Source organism: Lagopus muta, chromosome 4 (assembly GCF_023343835.1).
Source record: "Lagopus muta isolate bLagMut1 chromosome 4, bLagMut1 primary, whole genome shotgun sequence".
In the NCBI taxonomy this organism is placed as follows: Eukaryota; Metazoa; Chordata; class Aves; order Galliformes; family Phasianidae; genus Lagopus; species Lagopus muta.
Genome location: NC_064436.1, coordinates 59,075,921 through 59,095,969, shown reverse-complemented (window position 1 = coordinate 59,095,969; position 20,049 = coordinate 59,075,921). Strand labels below are relative to the sequence as shown.

Sequence of the window (20,049 nt, the reverse complement as noted above, 5' to 3'; positions counted from 1 at the left end):
TGAACTTAGAAGGCCTTGATCCTGTGGGTCAGGTTAGTGTAATCCCTTTGCAACACTATACTGAAGCAAAATTTATCAATTGCTCACTGACATAATGATGACTAGTCTATACATCATCTATACATCAAGCTGAAAAGATTAATGTGGTCTTCAAATTCAGGGGCTTTCAATTTAAATTAAACAAAAAAGTGAAAAGAGTTTGCATCACCAAATCTACTACTGTTTTTCAACAGCTAGCAAATAACCATGGACTGTTGTGAAAGGCCTGGGGACTAATAGGGACTTTACGTACTGAGGTATAAGTCAGTGTTATGAAAAATAACATAAGAAGCCAGATATTTCTCAGAATGGACAGAAATGTGAAAATTTTTACCGTTGCTACATAGCCATAATTGGTACATATAAATGAGTTTGTTTAACTGCACCAGCTTGAGCCCACAGAAGTTTTGGTGGTAGCTGGGAACAGTTACACATTTGTGCATGGGGTGCTTATATTTTGTGCACAGAATTCATTGTAACCGGCCATCTGAAGGTACATGATTCTGTCTCCAGGTAGGCTGGCACTGGATCTGTGTGATATGAAGAACTGATATTATTAGATTATTAGGTTTAGTGTGTTCAGTAATAATGGCCACCAATTGCAACTTAATCCCATAGCCTGGCCCTTGTTGCCAGATCAAAATAATTAGGATTTAGTTAGGCAATGTCAATTCTTCAGGATAACTATAGGCTAATTATCATAATGGAAGACTTTGCAATTACTTTTGCTGTATCTTCATTCTATTTGCATATAACATTTGGGTAACCTTTTTTTCCTAGTCTAAAAAGGTTTCATTTGCATAGACTAGGTTATTTAGTAAAAAATAATTGGGAATTCTGATATAATTCTAGTCATTCATCTAGGTGTCTACTATAAAGCAGTAATTTATAAAATTTTACCATTATAAATTCAGAAGTCAGTAAATTTAATTTTTTTAAGAGCAGTGAATGTTTTAATAAAGTTGCAATGAAGGCAATTCTGTTTTGCCATAGGACAGAGCTTTAATTCAGAAAAGTGGTTAACTTAGTATCAACGCTTGAAACATCAAAGATCACCAAGAAACTACTGAACAGATGGAGTCGACCATGTCACTGTCAGTGAGTAGCTGGTAAGACTTTATGAGTCTCTGTGCTATTCATAGTTGTTTCAAAGGGTAAAGTTGACATTAGAGCTAAGGAGTGAAATTTCATAACCTGTTCAAATACAAAATATCTTCAAGAGTTTCCATAAGTAATGATACATAACACCCTTTTGATGAGAAAAGTGGGTTTCTGATGATACTGCCTACTTATGACTAAGATGACAAAAAAGAATCTCTGTAATCTATTGCTAGAAGAAATAGGTTGACAAGTATGTCCAACAGAAAATGTATTTCTTAGCAAAATATACTGCTATAATACAGAAAGCCTATGTTCCTCTTTAACAATAATAGATTTCCTCAGGAGATCAGGAAACACATAACAGAATATGAAGCATCTTTTTTCAACTAGAAAGTGGGAATATTCTGCTCCCACAGAGTTACTATGAGGATAACCTCATTAATAACTGAACTGGAGGGGAGGGAAGTTGCTATGGAATAAAATGTCAAATTTCAGTGGACCAAACACTTTTTTCCTATGATAAAAAAATCACCAGCCATCGTCAGGTGAAGGACAACTATTTAAACAAAATTATCAACAAAATCCTCTCTGAGGCATCAGTCGATTTTATCCACATGGAGGCCTTATAATGCCAGGGGAAGAGGGGAAAACCTGCCAGATGTAAATGTGGCTATCCAGGTCTGATTCATCTTTCGAGATTTGAAAATAGTGTCAAAATAACAAGAATTTCCAGAACAATTTCTGATGATTTCCAGGAACTTGTATTTCACGGCTCTTGGAATAGTCAACTTTAAAAATGTCTTATATGATTTGGATCTGAGGACACCATTTAAGACTACCAGTCCATTATCATCTTCACCTGCCTCTCTCCCACCACCACCTTGCCATTGGTTCAGGAGACCCACTGCAGCTGGAGTCTGGATCCAGTCACTGTGAAACCTACTGCATGTAACAGAACTCTGAGGAGTCTGGCTGGGACCCATCCTGTGTTTGCTGAGCTGTGCTTCACCTGAGCTAGGCTGCAGTTAAGTCCATGCCTGGTTATGCACCTAATCTACCATTTGAACTTTTGGACCCTACTTTCCATCACTTACCTTCAGTGCTCATCTAGCTTGGTGTCAGTAGGTTGCACCTGTGTTGATGAGGCCACCACCCCTCCCTGTTCCTGCTGCACAGTGCCATTTTCAGACTGGACACAAATGTTTTACAGTAATGGGATAGAACTGCAGGTAGCAGTAACTGAAGATAGTGTGAAACTGAAGATAGTGTGAGGACTGGAAAAAGGAAAAGTTGCCTCTGATTACGGAAAAGAGATCTGGAGCTGAAAAGTATCTGGCTTTTTATTATAGCTAGAATTCTTACTATTTCTCTGTATGAATCATTTTATTTCATAAGAATCATTTCACTCTCTCTGCCATTTTGGAGTAAAAGCTCTTGGTACTCCCAGAGGCTTTTTACCTACATGTTTGAGGTGAAACATTTATCAAATTTGAATGTGATTCAAATTTGAATTTGAACACGATCAATAAGAGTAGAGTTGAAGCTATAACCTAAATTAGTAGTTGAATTTAATATTTAATATAACATTTCTATTTTGATGTTTCTTTTTTTTTTTTCTTTTTTTTTTTTTTTTTTCTTTTTTTTGTGACTGTTTCTTTCAGGGTGGATAGAGAGAGTAGAAAAAAATATTTCATACTAGCAGCTATATTTAATTCATAAAGAACCTGCAAAATGTCAGTGCAACTCAAATATCTTTAAATAGAGGTTTGCAGATAAATATTTTGTGATGAAATTGGTTGTTTTGATATTGAGACTAAATAAGATGGTTGGCTGCTGTACATACAATGGCCATCTAACTGTGGCAGTTTTTGGTTTGGAGCTCATTACTTATTCTCTTATCATTGCACCACTTACCTCTGGGGAGTCCTTCCAGTGATAATGTAGAGATATTTCCAGCCTGATATAAGCACACTTATTTACACACCACAAGCAATTACTTCAAAGTCGATAGACCCAAGCATTGCTGAAAACAGTAAATATGAATAAGAAAATTGGGGCCTTTGTCTGAAACATGAAAAAAATTTGAAGTAAGCTTCGATACAGTCACAAAACAAAGCAAATCCACCTCATCGCCACTCCATGGCTCTCAGCTGGCACCAGGGTGGCTGAGGACAGGAGGGCTTCAGACTAAACACAGTTCCCAGATTTATGGCTGGGGGCAAGCATTAACACCAGGTCAGTAGACTCTCTCAGCCACAACTCAATTTATAAAGACTTATATCACCACACAACAGGAATGAATAAAAAGATTCATTTGATCTAGGGGGTGCGTAGCTAAATGGTATTAATGGAAATAACATAACTTCTAATTTTAACAGCAGAAATTATTAGCTGTAGAGCACAAACAGTGAACAGCAGAGGATAAAACTGTTGAGTGCAGCAGAAGGTTTGTTACTTGTAATGCCTGAAACATTTGGTGCTATTAATTGTACTCATACCAATTCTGTATAACCACAGAAATAGAATCTCAAGTAATTTTATTTATAGATGTTAGAAGAAAATAGTGAATATTGATAATTTGTTCTAGAGTTCTCTACTACATACACCAGATCTATTTTAATGCAACCAATGTACATACAAAAAAAAATCTATGGAGAGAGAAAGAGGGATGATTAATACAAGTATAGTTATGTTTTCTTAACTAGAATAATACTGTGAATTAGTAGATCGAAGCTTCCTCTGGCTGATTTTTATGAAAAGAACACTAAATAGTCTTGATTCTTCACAGTGCAAGATGCAAAACTTCCAGAATAACAAAGAAAGAAAAAAGTTTATTCTCTATACCAGCTGTATATGGTTCTGTTTGCTTGTTTGGTTTGGTTTTTGTCTAGGTTAATCAACAAACACAGATGGGAAAAGGTCAGGAAATTAACTTAAAGTCACTCTAGTGAAGAGAGTGAAGAAACTGAACTTGAAGAAATCTGTTTCATATGATAGTATTCATCATTTTTCCCTGAGTGGTCTGCTCTGCTGTATTTTCTTTTTCTAAATTACATAGACCACTCCAAAAGTAATGCCTCCTATTTATTTCCATATCCCCATGGAAACTACAACAGATACGAAGAGCACAAAAATACTATTTGATAATGCAAATTCTCAGCTACAGAACACTCCTGTTCCGTAGTGATAGTAACCACCATTAGCTGTGCATTTTCACAAGCAATGAACAAGAGCCTGCCTGCCACACTTGTAAAAATTTCCACGTGCAGAAGTGACTCACTGTTTTTCACTACTGCTATGATGGTGTTGTTGCTAGGAAGATGTTGCCTGTTCAGTCTTTCTATCTTTCATTAGCCCAAATAGATGGAAGCCATAAGGCACCAAATCCAACCTATATTGTGGGTGTGGTAGAACAGCTCAGCCAGGATAGGCAGTGTGGTCCACAATCTTCAAACTGGTATGAGACCTGCAATTGTTGTGTTGCAAGATAAAAGTTGATTTCTTCTCTGGCCTGACACTACAGGCAGTGTTCTTTCTGTTCCTATGTGAGCATTTGTAGGACCCACCTGATGCAAACTTTCTAATATTTCAATGCTGACACCATTATTTCCAACTCACTGAACCCAGTTCCCTGATTCAGCCTATTCCTGCTGGTGAGCTATCAAGATGCTCTTTGTCACATTCTTTCACGTGGCTGTACATGGACATCCAGAACATGGCTTATATTGAACATCACTATATTCTCTGCTGAAGTGAACCCACCACCTCACTGCGATCACATCCACTGTTTGATCTCTATAAACAGTCAGCAAGCATTGTCAAAGAGTACCATTTAATCCACACGGAGGAATTCTGTAACACACCTTTCTTTCATAAACACTTCTATAGCAGACACCATTTTGTCAGACTGCCCATCTGCTGCCATCTGTCCCACAGCAATAAAATGTAACAAAATATTGGCAGGAAGGTTCAACCTCTATTGCCTTACCACTAACATCTTACTCTGATTTTGTGGGACAACATAGTGAAATAAGAGGCAATACTCTTTGGAGCAGCCCTCGTTGAACATAGTGCAGGACATCCTTTTCAATAACAAAGGTATCTGGCCACTTAAAGCATCAGAATGCCACTTACAGACAAAGGTCTGTAGATGAAAAGGTGTATATGTACATGATCTATCTAGCAGAGGAAGCTGAGGAGGATGAGAGCTGGTCTTATAGCTCTTCACTGGCATTTGTATGCCCAGGGAAGCATTCAAAATTCTCCACATCTCACTGGAAACAGTGAGAAAACTGAATGTCACAAGAAGTATCTTCTTCTCTAAGAGATCCTGAAAGAGAGGCTTTCTATTAAAGCGTTTAAAATCTACGCCTGTCCTCCTTCCAGCCTCTGTAACATAAACTGATGGCTCCTGGCTTAGGAGAACAAGAGGTCTGAAATCAGGACAGCACCTAGCATAAATGCTCAAAAGCACTGAAAACATGTCATTTCTTCACTGCCATGTATTACTTAATAGTAATACTCTCTGAACTGTCGACACAGCCTCTCAAATACCAGAAAAGCCTTGTGAGAAGCCATTTAGAGGGAAGACTGCCTGTCCACAGGACCAGTTCTTTGCATGTTCTGCCTCCCACAGCCTATGTCTACTATGTCTACCCAGGCAACTATTAGCTGCTCTCTTCTCCTGTTCATCGATAGAGTTCTCTAACAGAATATGGAGTTCCTCACAGAAAGTTAGGATTATCAGAAAAATTCTGTACTCTATGACCCTTTGTCAGCAAAATCCTACAGCGCTTAGTGACTTTTCCTCCCACTATACCCAAATTTACCTCAGTAAATACTAACTTGATTTATTTTATAGCAGTGGTCTGTGCATAAGATTGTGCAGCTATCACTGTAGTTTTCATAGGCTAGAACAGTCAAATTTGAAGCTGAATGTAACATAATATCTTTTTCCTGATTTTCAGAATGGGTCTTTTTATTTTCTTTTGCTCTTTGACTTCAGGTTCTGTGTAGCAAATCACAGTGCCTAAGATGTGCATTCTCCCAGAAGAGTTTGCAGGCTTTACTGCTTGAACAAAAGTTTATCTGAACATAACCCCAAAAGGCATAAATACAATCATTGTAAAATGTAAAAGCAATCCAAGAGAAAGCAGATGATTTCAGAGAGGTATGGAGGACACTCAGGAGCTTAGTAGTAATTTCACATATTACTTCTTTGTTTTACCAGACTAACAGCTAATCACAGAGAACAGCAAATGAAAACTAAGAACAGATTTCAGTGCTCAGGAAAAAAACAATGTCATAAGGAATTACAATTACTGGAGGCATTAACTCAGTTTGCATTTTTAGATGTTAAATAAGGACTGACGATATTACTCCAAATGTAGGAAAAGGAATTATTATGTTTTTTTATGACCCATTGGTATATATTGCTGCATAATCTATTTTACTTAATACAACAATCTTATGCAGAATAGCATTAGTAATTCAGTGACTCAGCTAGTACTCTGTGCTAGTACTCTGTTTTCTTTGGTATCAAACCAGGCTAAAAGACACGGGGCAGAAATTAACAACTGCCTTAGCATTATCTAAAAGTTTTCAAACTTCAAAGAACTTAAAAAAAAAAAAAAAAAAAAAAAAAGGGGAGAGAGAAAGAAAATGAGAAAATGTGAAACTAAGTAAAAAGCAAGAAAACTTTCTCAAATCGGAGCAGGATGCTAAAAAGCACATTACTGATATATTTTTCAGATTGATTCAAATAACAAACCTGTATGGCTTATTTGATAAAATATATACAAAATAAATGTTTTCAAAATAGAAAAGTGTAGAAACAAGTTAAAGAAATACAAAATGCAGACTTTAACACAACGATTTGATGTTGTAAAGAGAATATTTGCAATAAAATTTGAAAAACAAAGTGTCATCAACTACATCCAGTTATCATTAAAGCCTTAAAAACCAGCACAACAGGCTGCTACACTCCAACAATGTTTTGTTATTACATTCTAAGAGGCGTGCCTTTAATTTAATAGATAATGTCTTTGTGCTGATTATGGAATAAATGACAGTAACATATGTGTTTATACCGCTGTTAATAAGCTTGTCATAACATAAGGGAAAATACTTTTAAGAATAAAAGCATTACAGAATGTAATGTTTGTGTGTCAAGGCTTGTAACAGAGATTGCAGAAAAGGGATGTAGAGGAAGAAAATAGTATAGATAGAAAAAACACTTGTTACTTTGTGCAAAAGCTAAGCACAAAAATGAAAAAAAAAAAAAAAACCTGATGGGCTGCATACAAGTACAATAAACTGAAATCTACAGAAAGCTTTTCTTGTTGCACATTGCTAGATTTCCCAATAGATAAAGAAAGCCAGATTGGGAAATATCTGAAGTTGACAGCCACTAGATGAAGACAATGATTTAAGCAGAGACATAAGATTCTTATAAATGTTTTGTACAGAGTTCAGATTTCTACTGGTTAAATACAAAATTGTCAAATCTCCTTACAAATCCTAGCCAGTTCATCTAGATTATTTGATTTACTTAAGAAAAGACACAGTTCATAGGAGCCAATGTGGAAACATGGGAGATGAGGGGACAGCGATTGGGTGAGAGACAATTACAATGTAAATACTTCTTTGTGGTACAAAATAATGTATTTTGTCCCTGGGGAGGAACTTCTTATACTGGGGAAGTGCATTTTATAAGGCCATACACTGAAAGGACAAGAGGAAATAGCTCTTAACTTGAAGTGGGTAGATTTAGACTAGATATTAGGAAGAAATTCTTTATTGAGAGGGTGTTGAGATATTGGAACAGGTTGCCCAGTGAGGCTGTGAATGCTCCCACCCTGGAGGTGTTTCAGGCCAGGCTGGATGGGGCTCTGAGCAACCTGGTCTAGTGAGAGGAGTCCCTGCCTACAACAGCAGAGGCTGGAATTAGATGACTTTTAAGGTCCCTTCCAACCCAAACCATTCTATGATATGATTCTATTTAAGAATGAAAGGCAAAAGAATCCTCATTTCTACAATACGAAAGTACACTCATATTCTTACAGCTCCTTCTTGCCTAACACTTCAGTAGAGTGCTCAGATTTTCCTGAAAGCACACCACATGCTGCACTTCCCTTATATTTCTAAGAGTCATTGAAGCAGAAAACGCGAAAGGGAAAGTCTGGTAGCACTCACCTGCGAAGCAAAACGTACCTTCGTTTTTTCCTATTTTCCCTATGAATTTGTGTTTTATAAAACTAAATTATTTGTATCTATGTAAAACCTCTTCGCATAGAGGAAGCAAAATTAAAGCCCACATGCTACATTGTCTAAAATATATTTTAAAAATATATAATTTTGAAGTATAATTTTATACTGTATATATATTAATTATAATGTTAAATTCTCAGAAATTAAAAGGAAATTAATTGATGTTTTATGGGACACTGTATTAAAATAAACAGTCCTAAATCCCAATAGCTGTATTATAAATATTCAACCTCTTTGTATACTCAGTTGCTGGCTCACTTGAACAGTGGGCCCAGGTGAACCTCATGAGGTTCAACAAATCAAAGTGCAAGGCCTTGCACCTGGGTCATGGCAACTCCCACTATCAGTGTAAGCTGGTGGATGTAAGGATAGAGTACAGCCCTGCTGAAACAGACTTGGGGGGTACTGGTGGATTGCTATCTGGACATAAACCAGAAATGTGCCCTCACAACCTGGAAAGTCAACTGTATCCCAGGCTACATCAACAGAAGTGTGGCCACTGGGGTGAGGGAGGTGATCCTTCCCCTCTACTCTGCACTGGTAAGACCTCAGCTGGAGTACTGTGTTGAGAAGTGAAGTTATCAGGAAGAACATAGACCTGCTAGAGCACATCCAGAGGAGGCCACAAAACTGTTCTGAGGGATGAAACACCTCTTCTATGAGGACAGACTGAGAGAGCCGGAACAGCTCAGCCTGAAGAAGAGAAGGCTTCAGGAAGACGTGATAGTGGCCTTTAAGTATCTAAAGGGGGGCTGTAAGAAAGAAAGGGATAGAACATTTAGCAGGGTCTGTTGTGATAGGAGAAGGGTAAATGCTTTCAAGCAAAAGAGGAAGGTAAGGAAAAAGTTTTTTCACAATCATAGTGGTGAAGCATAGAAACAGGTTGCCTAGAGATGTAGTAGATGTCCCATCTTGGAGACAATCAAGGTCAGGTGGGGTGGAGATCTGAGCAACCTGATTGAGCTGTAGGTATCCCTGTTCACTGAAGAGGAGTTAACAACCTTAAGAGTCCCTTCCATTCCAAATGATTCTGTGATTCTACGGTGTAGGTATCTTGGACCCCATCAACAAATATTGTGTGATATGAGTAAGTATTCCTCATAAAGCAAGTAGTTTATTGGCCTAAATACAGAGAAATAGAGCCAGTATATTCTTCAGAATAGTTATTGTATTAAAGCCTGAATGCCAGACAGTAAGACAACTTCATTCTTCTTTAACAAAAGAACAAAATTCACAGATGCTAGCCCATAATGTTTCTGGAAACACTCCTTACTTACTAAACAAATGAGACTGTGATTGAGTCCAAGGAAATTCTGGATAAGATTTAGTTAGGGAAACACTGATTATTGCCAGAACAAGATTTTGATTTTTGCAGAATAATGCTTCTTTTTTTTTTTTTTTTTTTTTTTTTTTTCTTTTTCCATTTGTAGTGAACCTTATGTATACGCATGTACACAGTGTTCACAAATACATCAGCAAATTTATCAACAGCTCAACCTAAGCTTACATTAAGCAGTAAGTAATTAATGTTGTCTAAGGTAATCAACACAAATAGTTCATGAAATTAAGCAGAATTATGCTCAAGAGTGACTGGGTCAACTCACTACTGCTGCTCTATCCTCTCCAGACATCCCTGCTTTCCCTGCTGAATTCTGTGTAATTAATTCCCTGCTTTTTGTTCTCTCTCCTGTCTTGCCGTAGAAAGATAGTGTTAGTTCTATCAGGCCGGTCTTGATACTTCTTTTCTTTTTGCATATCCAGAATTATTCAGAAATTTCTGTTTCATGTTGACTTGATATTGATTGATCTCTGTAGCAATTATTTTTCCTTTTTCTCTTTTCTTACATCTCAGCATTAGCTCACTCTTGCTACACCAAAATACTCAAAAACAACCTTGGCAATATTTTTCTGCCTTGCAGTACTTGGTCCCATATATAACTGTCCAGGAGGTTTAGCACAAGGAAGGTTTTTGCTTCTGCTTTCCTACCCTTGCTGTTTCAGAAGGAATCTAGAAGAGTCTTGTGCATGGCCAACAAAATCCCAGCCTTCTTCATTCTCATGCTAACATTCAGAAGAGAAAATATTAAAACAATCCTGATGGGACAGGATTAGTTGAGTATTGATGAGCAAGATTATAAATCCTCATTAGTTTTTCTCCTAAGATTGTTCTGGTCACTTCCTAATTCGTTTAGGTGTAGTATTTCATTCCAGGCTGTACTTCCCTCATTTACTGACTGAACATACATAAGATTCACAAAAAAGACTGTATTCTCACAATACTGCTGGCTTTGTAACCCATGTCCACACATCTACATCAAGGAACTCTTTCAGGCCAAGTGGAGCCAATGATGAATTCAATACTATATTAAAGCCAACATTAGTAGGTATTAATGTGAGGAGGTGCACCTCTTTCTCCTTGCTGTATGGGAAGGTGTCAAAGAGGAATGAGTACAGACAGACTCATGATCTCCCTGGCAGAAGTGAAAGATTCTTCTTTTGAATATAGCTATCCATGAAGACAAAACTGTGAAGTAGAAGCAGTGTAATTGGTAATAGGTGAACGGTTGGACTGGATGATCTTTTAGGTCTTTTCCAACCTTGGTGATTCTATGATTCTATAATGTATCTATACACTTAAAAGACAAGACTGTGAAGAAATCAAGCTGAACTTTTCCTAATATCCTACCTGAACCTCCCCCGCGCAACTTGAAGCCATTTCTTCTATTGCTAGTTATATGAGAGAAGACAGTGATCCCCACCTCACCACCACCTCCTTTCAGGTAGTTGTAAAGAGCAATAAGATTTCCCCTGTGCCTTTTATTTTCCAGTCTGAACAATCCCAGCTCCCTCAGCTGCTCCTTGTAAGACTTGTGCTCCAGACCCTTCATAGCTTCATTGCCCTTCTCTGGACACACTTCAGGGCCTCAATGTCTTTCTTATAGAGGGGAGCCCAAAACTTAGCACGGTACTTGAAGCGCACACCAGAGCTAACTACAGGAGGACAATCATCTCCCTGCTCCAGCTGGCTACAGGATTTCTGATACAAGCCAGGTTACTGTTGGCCTTCTTGGCTACCTAGGCATATCGCTGGCTCATGTTTAGCTGAATGTCAGCCAAGACCCTCAAGCCCCTTTCTTCCAGTCTGCCAGCCACTCTGCCCAAAGCCTGTAGCATTACCTAGAGTAAGGAAAAAAAAAAAAAAAAAAAAAAAAAAAAGGCATTACACCTGCTAAGGTCTGTTACACTGTGATTCTCTCCTCCTCAAAAACACTCAGCTTTCTTCAGACTAAAAGCCAGCCAGGGAACATATAATTTTTCAGTGTGCTTCTTCCTTCACTTGTTAGCTTTTCCAGTCCTGCAAAACACAGCTCTCTGAAATCCTATTCTTTTGGCACAGAACACCACAGCAGCTCAGATGTGAGTGGAGAACTTGTAAGAGCCAGCCACAAGCAGTGAGGGGAAAAATAATGTATTAATTCATAAAGGAGTGACTGTAAAAGCAGTGGTGTTGATTTAGATAATAATTTTGTTTCATCACAGTTTTTTTAACATACAGAGTTTCCCCTGATTTTGATTCTCTAAGCTTATCTGGTTTGGAGCTTGCTTAACCTTGAATTATTTGTATGCAGTTTTCCAAGAAGCTTGTCCTGAGTTCTAGACATGCTGTACAACATGCATATCAACATGGATAAAACACTCACACTTCTTAGATAACAAGCCACTGAGGAATTCTGTAATATTCTCAGAGCTGGGGGGCCACATCAACAACTTGTGTAAATTCCAGAGGGCTACAAAAGCAGCAGAAGAGATTTACATTATGCTTTTATTTAATATAGATGCCCTGACGTGGATATTTCCATCAGATCAGATCATGGAAGCATAGAGAACATGTTTAGGAAGGATGCTGAAAATTCACCTAATTCACCTCTAACCCATTGCTGGCAGAGCTGAATCTGGATGATGGTAAAATAAAATAAAATGGGTCAATGCTTAACTGCTCCTTGAAAATGTCATGGTTCTAATCCTGTGTCGGATTTTTAAAACCATCAAGTAGGGTACAGACTTGCAGTTCACTCAAGGGAATGAAGAGCAAGAATCTAAAAATGAAGGTGCCATATTCATTTAGCCTTTCTTCAGAGTTCCCTGTGGAAAAGGAAAACCCATGATCTATTGTTAGCTTTTACCAGTAATTATTATTTAGTACCTGAAGAGGGCCACATTATTAGTGCACATTGTAACAAAGACTTTAAAAGACTGGGTCAGGAAGATAACGACTGAGGATTGTTGCCATGCCATGATATCTGCTATTCCTCTTTGCCACAGTCTTTGCAAACTCCTGACAACACTTTGGCAGTTAGTACCTATGTGACTGCCTAATATGACATTCTCTCCTCTCTGACCACAATTTCCATCTGTCTCATACTATGCTGTACTGAAAGCTCATCAATAACCTTTAAGAACTGCTGGAAATAACTGAAAAGTAAAGTTGTTTTACAAATATAAAAGCAAGCTCTTAAGAAATCAGTTCACTTATTTCTACAAGCCACCATAGTAAAACTGACTTTTTTTTTTCAAAACCAAATACAACTGAAACATCAATTCAACAGTCCAGTTTCTAGCTTCTAATGCTTTTATTCCTTATCCTTTCCTGTGTATCTTCCACAACCATATAGGTAAATAACTGTTATTACTATTTGCTAATAGAAAATGGTTATTTTCTACCATCTGATTTTCACATGTTGAATATTATTTTTAAGAATTTAATTAAATATCAGTTTTAACAGAGCATCATTAAATAAAACTATCATGAAATATATTCCTTAAAGTTGCCAGGCTATTGATAATACATTCATTACTTATAATATTTACTGAAATTTGAAAGTTACATTTACAAATTGTTAATATTGTTAATATTTTATATTATATATATAAAATATTTTAATATATATAAAATATTTTAATATTTTATATATTATTTTTATATATTATAATTATATATATATATATATATATTACAATATATTATATATTGTTAATATTCCTCTCACTGTTCTATTGCCATTTCTGTGAACTTACAATTATTTTCCAAGACCTAAAACTCAGGAAAGATTTACCTTTTCTATATTATTACTGGAAACAGCTATTCAGGAGAGGATAGGTGCTCTGTATTCGTTACGAGAAAATATTAAGGACAAAGAGAGTCAAAGTTCCCTTGCTTTGGCAGCATTAATCCAAATGAAACCTTTTGTAAAAAATCTTATAATTCCAATCCATTAAAACATCTAGCTTTGTGTAGAGGTAGCAACGTTGCTACACCAGACCTAGTTGTCTATCCAAAAAATGCAGCAATAAAAATCAAAAAATGAAATATATTTTCCCATTAACCTTCCATAGCAAGAGTATAAGCTGTGTAAGTATTAGACAAAGGATTCCATTCATAGGATTTTCCTAGCTCTTGTTGTGCTTTAGTCTAGGCTAAGAAGAAAAACTGAGATCAAATCCACATGACTTTACTGAACACTGATGTGTGAGAGATAACTAGATGCTTTTTCTTGAAGATAAATTTATTTTTTTATGTAGTACGCTTGTCATAATTTCATTTTTCTGGATTTCAGTGGAGCAATATATAAGAAAGAATTCATAAAGCTGAGAAAGTTGAGCATTACCTGGCAAAATGCAAAGAGGTACTAAAGACAACAGTGTTATTTCGAAATGGAAATTATCAGGCTAAAGAGGGATAACAGCAAAGAGAATGAGGTATGGAAATGAGACAATTTAGTATACTCACAATCTATTCAGTGGACTTGAAAACTGCCATTGAGTTAGTGAGGGTAGTAATAATACACGAAAAATAATGTTAAAATAATGGAGGCTCAGAGAATCACAGGGAAAGAAATTAGGGCTAGATTCAGGGGGGACCTGAATATGAGAAATGGCTTGAAATTCAATCTTTGTCAGTGCAAAATGAAGTCACATTTGAGAGCACTTAGAATTCCTGCTGTAGATTGAAACTCATCAGTGGGAATTCCTGAAAAGGGTATTAGTGAGCCAATTCATCACAAGATGTCTGTGTACTGTCTGTATGATATACACATGAAAAGGGCATAGGTAGTTACAGGCTATACTGGAAAAGTTAGTTCCAGTAGAGACCAGGAAATGTCGTTTCCAGTAAAAGGTTCTAGTGAAAACTTACCTGTAATTGTATGGTTTTGAATTAGATGCATGTGATGAAGAAGAGTTTAAATATATATAGATAAGGTACACTGTGAATGAAAATGCAGGAGAAATAAGAAAAGTAGACTTTTCTTACAGAACAAAGAGTGAGAGGGAACATTTTTGCTAGTATCTATCAGTGCACTGGAGTAATCATCACGGAAGAAGAAGAGCTACTTAAGCTAGCAAAAATGTTGGAATAAAGATAAATTTTATATATAGGTCAAGCATGCTGTAAGGTTCTGCAAGATCCTTCTAACAAAAATAGGACATAGTGAACAAATATAACTAGTTTAAAAACGGTTTACATTACAACTTTTGAAAAGATCAGCATTTGATAATGATGGGAGAGAAGGTGTCTGTGATATCTGAACATTGAACAACACTTCCAGCTTGCCTTCTGGCTGGATTAGTTTTGATTATCCCATCAGTGATATCCATCCTTAGAGTGGTAAGTCTACTACACTGTTTAAGTTTCAGATCTACTGAATGGATTGACACTCATCCTCATCAGAAAGAAAACATGACTGGTAACCCTAGAGCAGATACTCTACAGGTTTGTCAGGCTGTATCTGGATGCTCTTCATCCACTCTTTCCGAGTACTTCTTTGCTAAATGGTACACTGCAAATGAAACTTTTTCTATGGCTCATGAAATGCCAAAGAATTATTTTAAGCATCTTCCCAAATTCATGATTTATTCTACATTCCATTTATTCAACATTGAAATGCATGAACATAAAATGACAATATGTTTTTCTGCTCATTTTTCTCATACAAAGGAGACATCTGTGACATTACAAACAACTCTTTAAATAACTTGTTTTTTATTATGCCTACATATTCATACACAACTCATTTATACTGGGTCTATATGAATTGGTAAATATTCTTACTCTTGAACAAAGTTATACAGTCTCATGAAATAAATGAGCTTTGTAACACTGTGTTGGGGGTGGCTTTGTTGGTTTTGGGTTTTTTTTTTTCCTTTTTTAAAAATTTTAATTTCATTTTGCATCCAGTATTGTGGAAAGCAGTTACAATTATAAAGATTAGGAACAACATGAAATACCCCTTGATTTTTGGATTACATTTTGCAAGATAGATTTTCAAAGAGAAGATATCTTCCTATATTTTTAGGTACTTGGGAAAATTCCATCCGGAATTATAATTCATAAACACCATAGAAAATAGGTTATCTATTTCAAAAGCAATGGGCTTTTCTCAACTATGTGGTTGTACTAAGCATAACATCTTAAGAGGAAAAAAAAAAAAATAGATATTTTAGGAACATTCAGAATGGGGAAAAAAATAAGCAAAGAATAACAATGTCTTAGTAGAAATGCATAAATAGCTTATGTGTACATGTTTTTGTTGTTATTGATGTTTAGTTTTTTGTATTTTTTTTTTTCCTGAGGATAAAAAAGCAAAGCAAAAGTGGCATGAAGCCCTTTCTGGTCTCATTCATTCTTGAACTTTGTTCATTTTATCCATAAACTGACCACAGCCTTTTCTTGTTGGAAAAAAATAGAAATGGTAATAAGTCATAGAACGCTCATGTTAACTCAAGAGAGCTCAGTCAAAACACTCACAGAGGCAAAGGCAGGGCTATTTTTCACCTTACAGTGTCTAAACAAGATTAACACTACACTTTCACTCTTGGTAATCATTTACAATTAGTCATGTAAATCTTAATGTCATTCTCCATTATAATTTTACAGCGGGGAATGGTTTTTCTCACTTGTTTACATAGCATTTACTTATGGTAAATGACTGACAACTGTAAATGACAAGAAAAATCACAGCTACTGCATCACAGTCTACCTACAGTAGATACCCTAGTCCCTTACTCCATACAAACAATAAACTGCTGTAAACAAAACCACACCAAATACCTCTTCAAGCTTTGCCAAGAGAGAGTGGTAAATATGCTTGAAGTGTAAGCAAATATTTATTCGCCTCTGAATAAACTTATTTAATATTTTTCCTTTATATTAGCAAAACAATGCAAGTGTCTCCATGTGTCCTGAATGGATAGGAAAGACCATAAATGTTTCTGATTTGTTATGAGAAATGTTATCAAAAAGGCAGAGTGAAGTCTGCTGAGGGACAAGCATTTCTCAATAAAATATTTTGGGAACTAGAATGAAATGGATATATTCAAAATGAAGTATCTATTATCCAGTTATGCAGCAGTATGTTCCCATAAGTAACAACACTTCTTCTGATATACAAATGTCTGCTTCTTAAAAGTGGAGTGTCCTCTTTGCTTTAAAAGTCAAAATGACTGAAATTGAGAGCCATATAATCTCAGTAAAACAGAATCTATGTAAGAAAGTTACATGGAAATACATAAAAAGTGAAAAAACACCACATTTTTAATGCAAACTTCAGATCTCTTCTGGATACACTTTCTTCTGATATATATTGAGGCAGGGAAAAAAAAAAAATCTCAAAGTAATAGAACAACTTTCAGAAAGTTTCAGAAAGTGTAGGTGGAGAAAAGTATACTGACTGAAAGATGTACCGCCATTTAAAATGGACTGGTGGGCAGAGTCAACAATAAACGAAAAGAGAAAAGGCAGGCATTCATTTCCAAACTAATGCCAGTTTCACATACGTACACATGAAGTTACCTGGCCATGTGTTTAAAATCCAAGCAGTGGTGTTCTAGGCTTCAGCTTAGCTTGGATAAAAGCAAAGAACTACATAATTATTGCAAACAGCTAAACAAAGGTGGGCTTGCCCTCCTCTTTCCCTACCCCACAGCAAGTAGCCGACTGGAAGATCTATCCAAAATACCTCCCCAGCCGGACCGAGGAAGCTGCCAACATCTGGCTGAGGGCGAGCTGCCGCCTCCGGCCCCGGGGCTGAGCCAACGGCGGGAACTGCGGGGCGCGCGGGCGCGGCGGTACCTCGGACAGCTCCACACTCACCGTCCTCGTTCTCGTCGAACACGGGCGCCCTGTGCGAGTGGCTGCCCCCCATGTTAGTCCACAGCCGGCTCCGCATCCCCCGCCGCCAGCATTCCGCGGGGCCGGCAGTCACCCCGGCCTCGGGGCAGCTGCCCTCCCGCCGCCCCAGCCCGGCCCGGCCGGGGGAGCTTCCGCAGGGCTAGCAGTCACCCCGTGACATGAAAGCGATCCGTCCGCCCCTGGCAGCGAGCGCTGCTGGCGCTCGCGGACTTTGGCCCGTCTCTCATCGCGGAGGGGCAGGGGAGGGAGGGAGTTAGGGGAGGAGGGAGGGAGGAGACGGAGGTCCTGCTGGTGGTGGCTTTTGGTAAGCGGTAAAAGCTGGATCTACCTGGATCCTAGCGGATCCTCCCTCTGCCTCCTTCGAGACCTCCGCCGGAGAGCGCGGAGTCTCTGCTGCTGCCTCGGCAGCACTGCCTAACGAGGGCACGGAGCTTCTCCTGCCGCTCGGAGGAGCTTTCTGGCATTGGCACCCGCAGCTGAGGGCTACTGGGATCCGAAGCGGCTGAGGGGCTGTGGGTGTAAGCTCTTCTTAGGTTAACCTTTTCGGAGTTTTTTTCCTCCCTAATAGGGGTTCCCCCTCCGGCAGCGGGGAGGACCACGGTCAGCTGTCCGAACTTCACTGAGTTCATCAAAGGAAAAAAAATAATAACAATGAAAAGAGAGAAAATATCCCTCTTCCTTTTCCTTCCTCCGGGCCCGGGGTGCTGGAGAGAGGTCTCGGCGGGGCTGTCCTCCGCAGCGGGGTGCGACGGCTGCAGGAGAACACTTTCGGGAGCGACGGAGCAGGAACCGGACCGCCGCGGGGGATGCGCGCGGAGCGGCCGAGAGGGGGCGCCGCTGAGGAGAGCCACCGCGCCCAGCCCTGCCCTGCCCCGCAGCGCCACCTGGCGGCCAGCAGCCGCCTCCTGCTTGTCACCGGCAGGGCGGCTCCGATAGGACTTCGTGAGGAGCAAAAAAGTACACCTGTATACATATCAGTATATTTATCTCGAAATAGCTCAATTACAAAAGCGATTTAGGGAAAAGAAAGAAGGGGTAGTGGATAAGATGGAAGAACATTAGAGAATACATGGAGAGAGAGAGAATATACATATATTCTCTAATGTTCTTCCATCTTATCCACTACCCCTTCTTTCAAACTTCTGACTTTGGAAAAGTTCTAGAAAAAAATTGTGCATACAGAAGGAGAACTTTCTTTACTTACTGTTTTTAACTGCCTTAGTTATTCACATCAGCTATCTTTGAACTCAGTATAATCTTGCCATAACCTTTCAAGGAAAGGTTGACTGAAATTGAATGCAGAGGGTGAGACCCTGCATTATGCAACTAAGAGCTCAGAGCTTACCGCATCTACAAACACAGACAGCTGATAAATTCAGGGAATAGTGATATTTTTCCATAAGTATACATGGACAGATTGTATCACTAACTGATATTCCATACTTAATCATCTGGATTGTCACTATTAACATGCAAAATGTTTGCAAAATACAGAATGTTTCAATACACAGACATCTAAATTGTTGTTTGGAAAGCATCACTTTCTCTTTGTTACTCATTAGTTTATTACTCAGCTATACAATATACTATACTATACAACCTAAGTCATCCAGTCAAAAAAAAAAAAAAAAAAAAAAAAAAAAACCAACAACAATATTATGTTGTTGAGGTTATGTGCATTTAAGAGGATAGCAGTAACATATAGAAATCATTACCTTTCAGCTAGCAGTTATCATCTGTGCTAACCAGCAAGCATGGTGCTCTAAGTTAATCCCTTTCCTTTTGAATTGGCAAGGGAGAGTTGCATTTAAAGTTTAATGCATTTCAGCTGATGAGTTACCTTCTACCTGAGCTAAGGTCTTGTATCACATTAATGTAATTGCTTTGATTCTTGTGAGAGAACTTTAAAGCAGCCTTCCAAATAATGGGAAGAACTCATTTGCCAGTAAATCCCAGTCTTGTGTGTGATTATTTTACATATAGGAAGCATGTTTCTAAAACAACAGACATGGGATGAGCAGGAGCAGCTTGAGATTGCTTTGCTTGCTGAAAATATGAATCATGAAAAAATTCTTGCAACAGCCAGGAATTACTCTATTTCTTTCTTTTTTATCTGACTTCTTCCATACCAACTGATTCCAATGACTCTACAGAGATGTCTGTCATGGTTTCATATGACAAGGCCCACATGGACCAAAATAGTTAAACTGCTTACAGAGTAGCAAGTTGTCTCTATTCATTTAATAGACATTCCTACTAGAATATGTGTCTTTCTTACTCCTATTTGGATTATTACAGTAAAGTAATGATGAGCCACTCATTCATTACTTATTAAAGATAACTTTATGTTCTTCTGTAACTCTTTCTCTTGACTAGTGACAGACATTATTCTTCCCAGTCATTTTCAATTAAAAAAAAAAAAATTAAAAATAATCATTTGGCAAGAATTGCTG

The 20,049-nt window shown here is 37.9% G+C and overlaps 1 protein-coding gene across 3 annotated transcripts in view; it reads right to left on the bottom strand.

Moving 5' to 3' along the window:
* STK32B (serine/threonine kinase 32B) overlaps positions 1-18,491 on the bottom strand; it is a 152,101-nt gene extending 133,610 nt beyond the window's left edge. For all 3 annotated transcript variants that reach the window (XM_048943147.1, XM_048943149.1, XM_048943148.1), the window contains exon 1: positions 17,558-18,491. In XM_048943147.1, coding sequence (XP_048799104.1) covers positions 17,558-17,633 — 76 coding nt within the window. In that variant the 5' untranslated portion in view covers positions 17,634-18,491. The remainder of the gene's footprint in view (positions 1-17,557) is intronic.
* Positions 18,492-20,049: the final 1,558 nt, after the last annotated feature.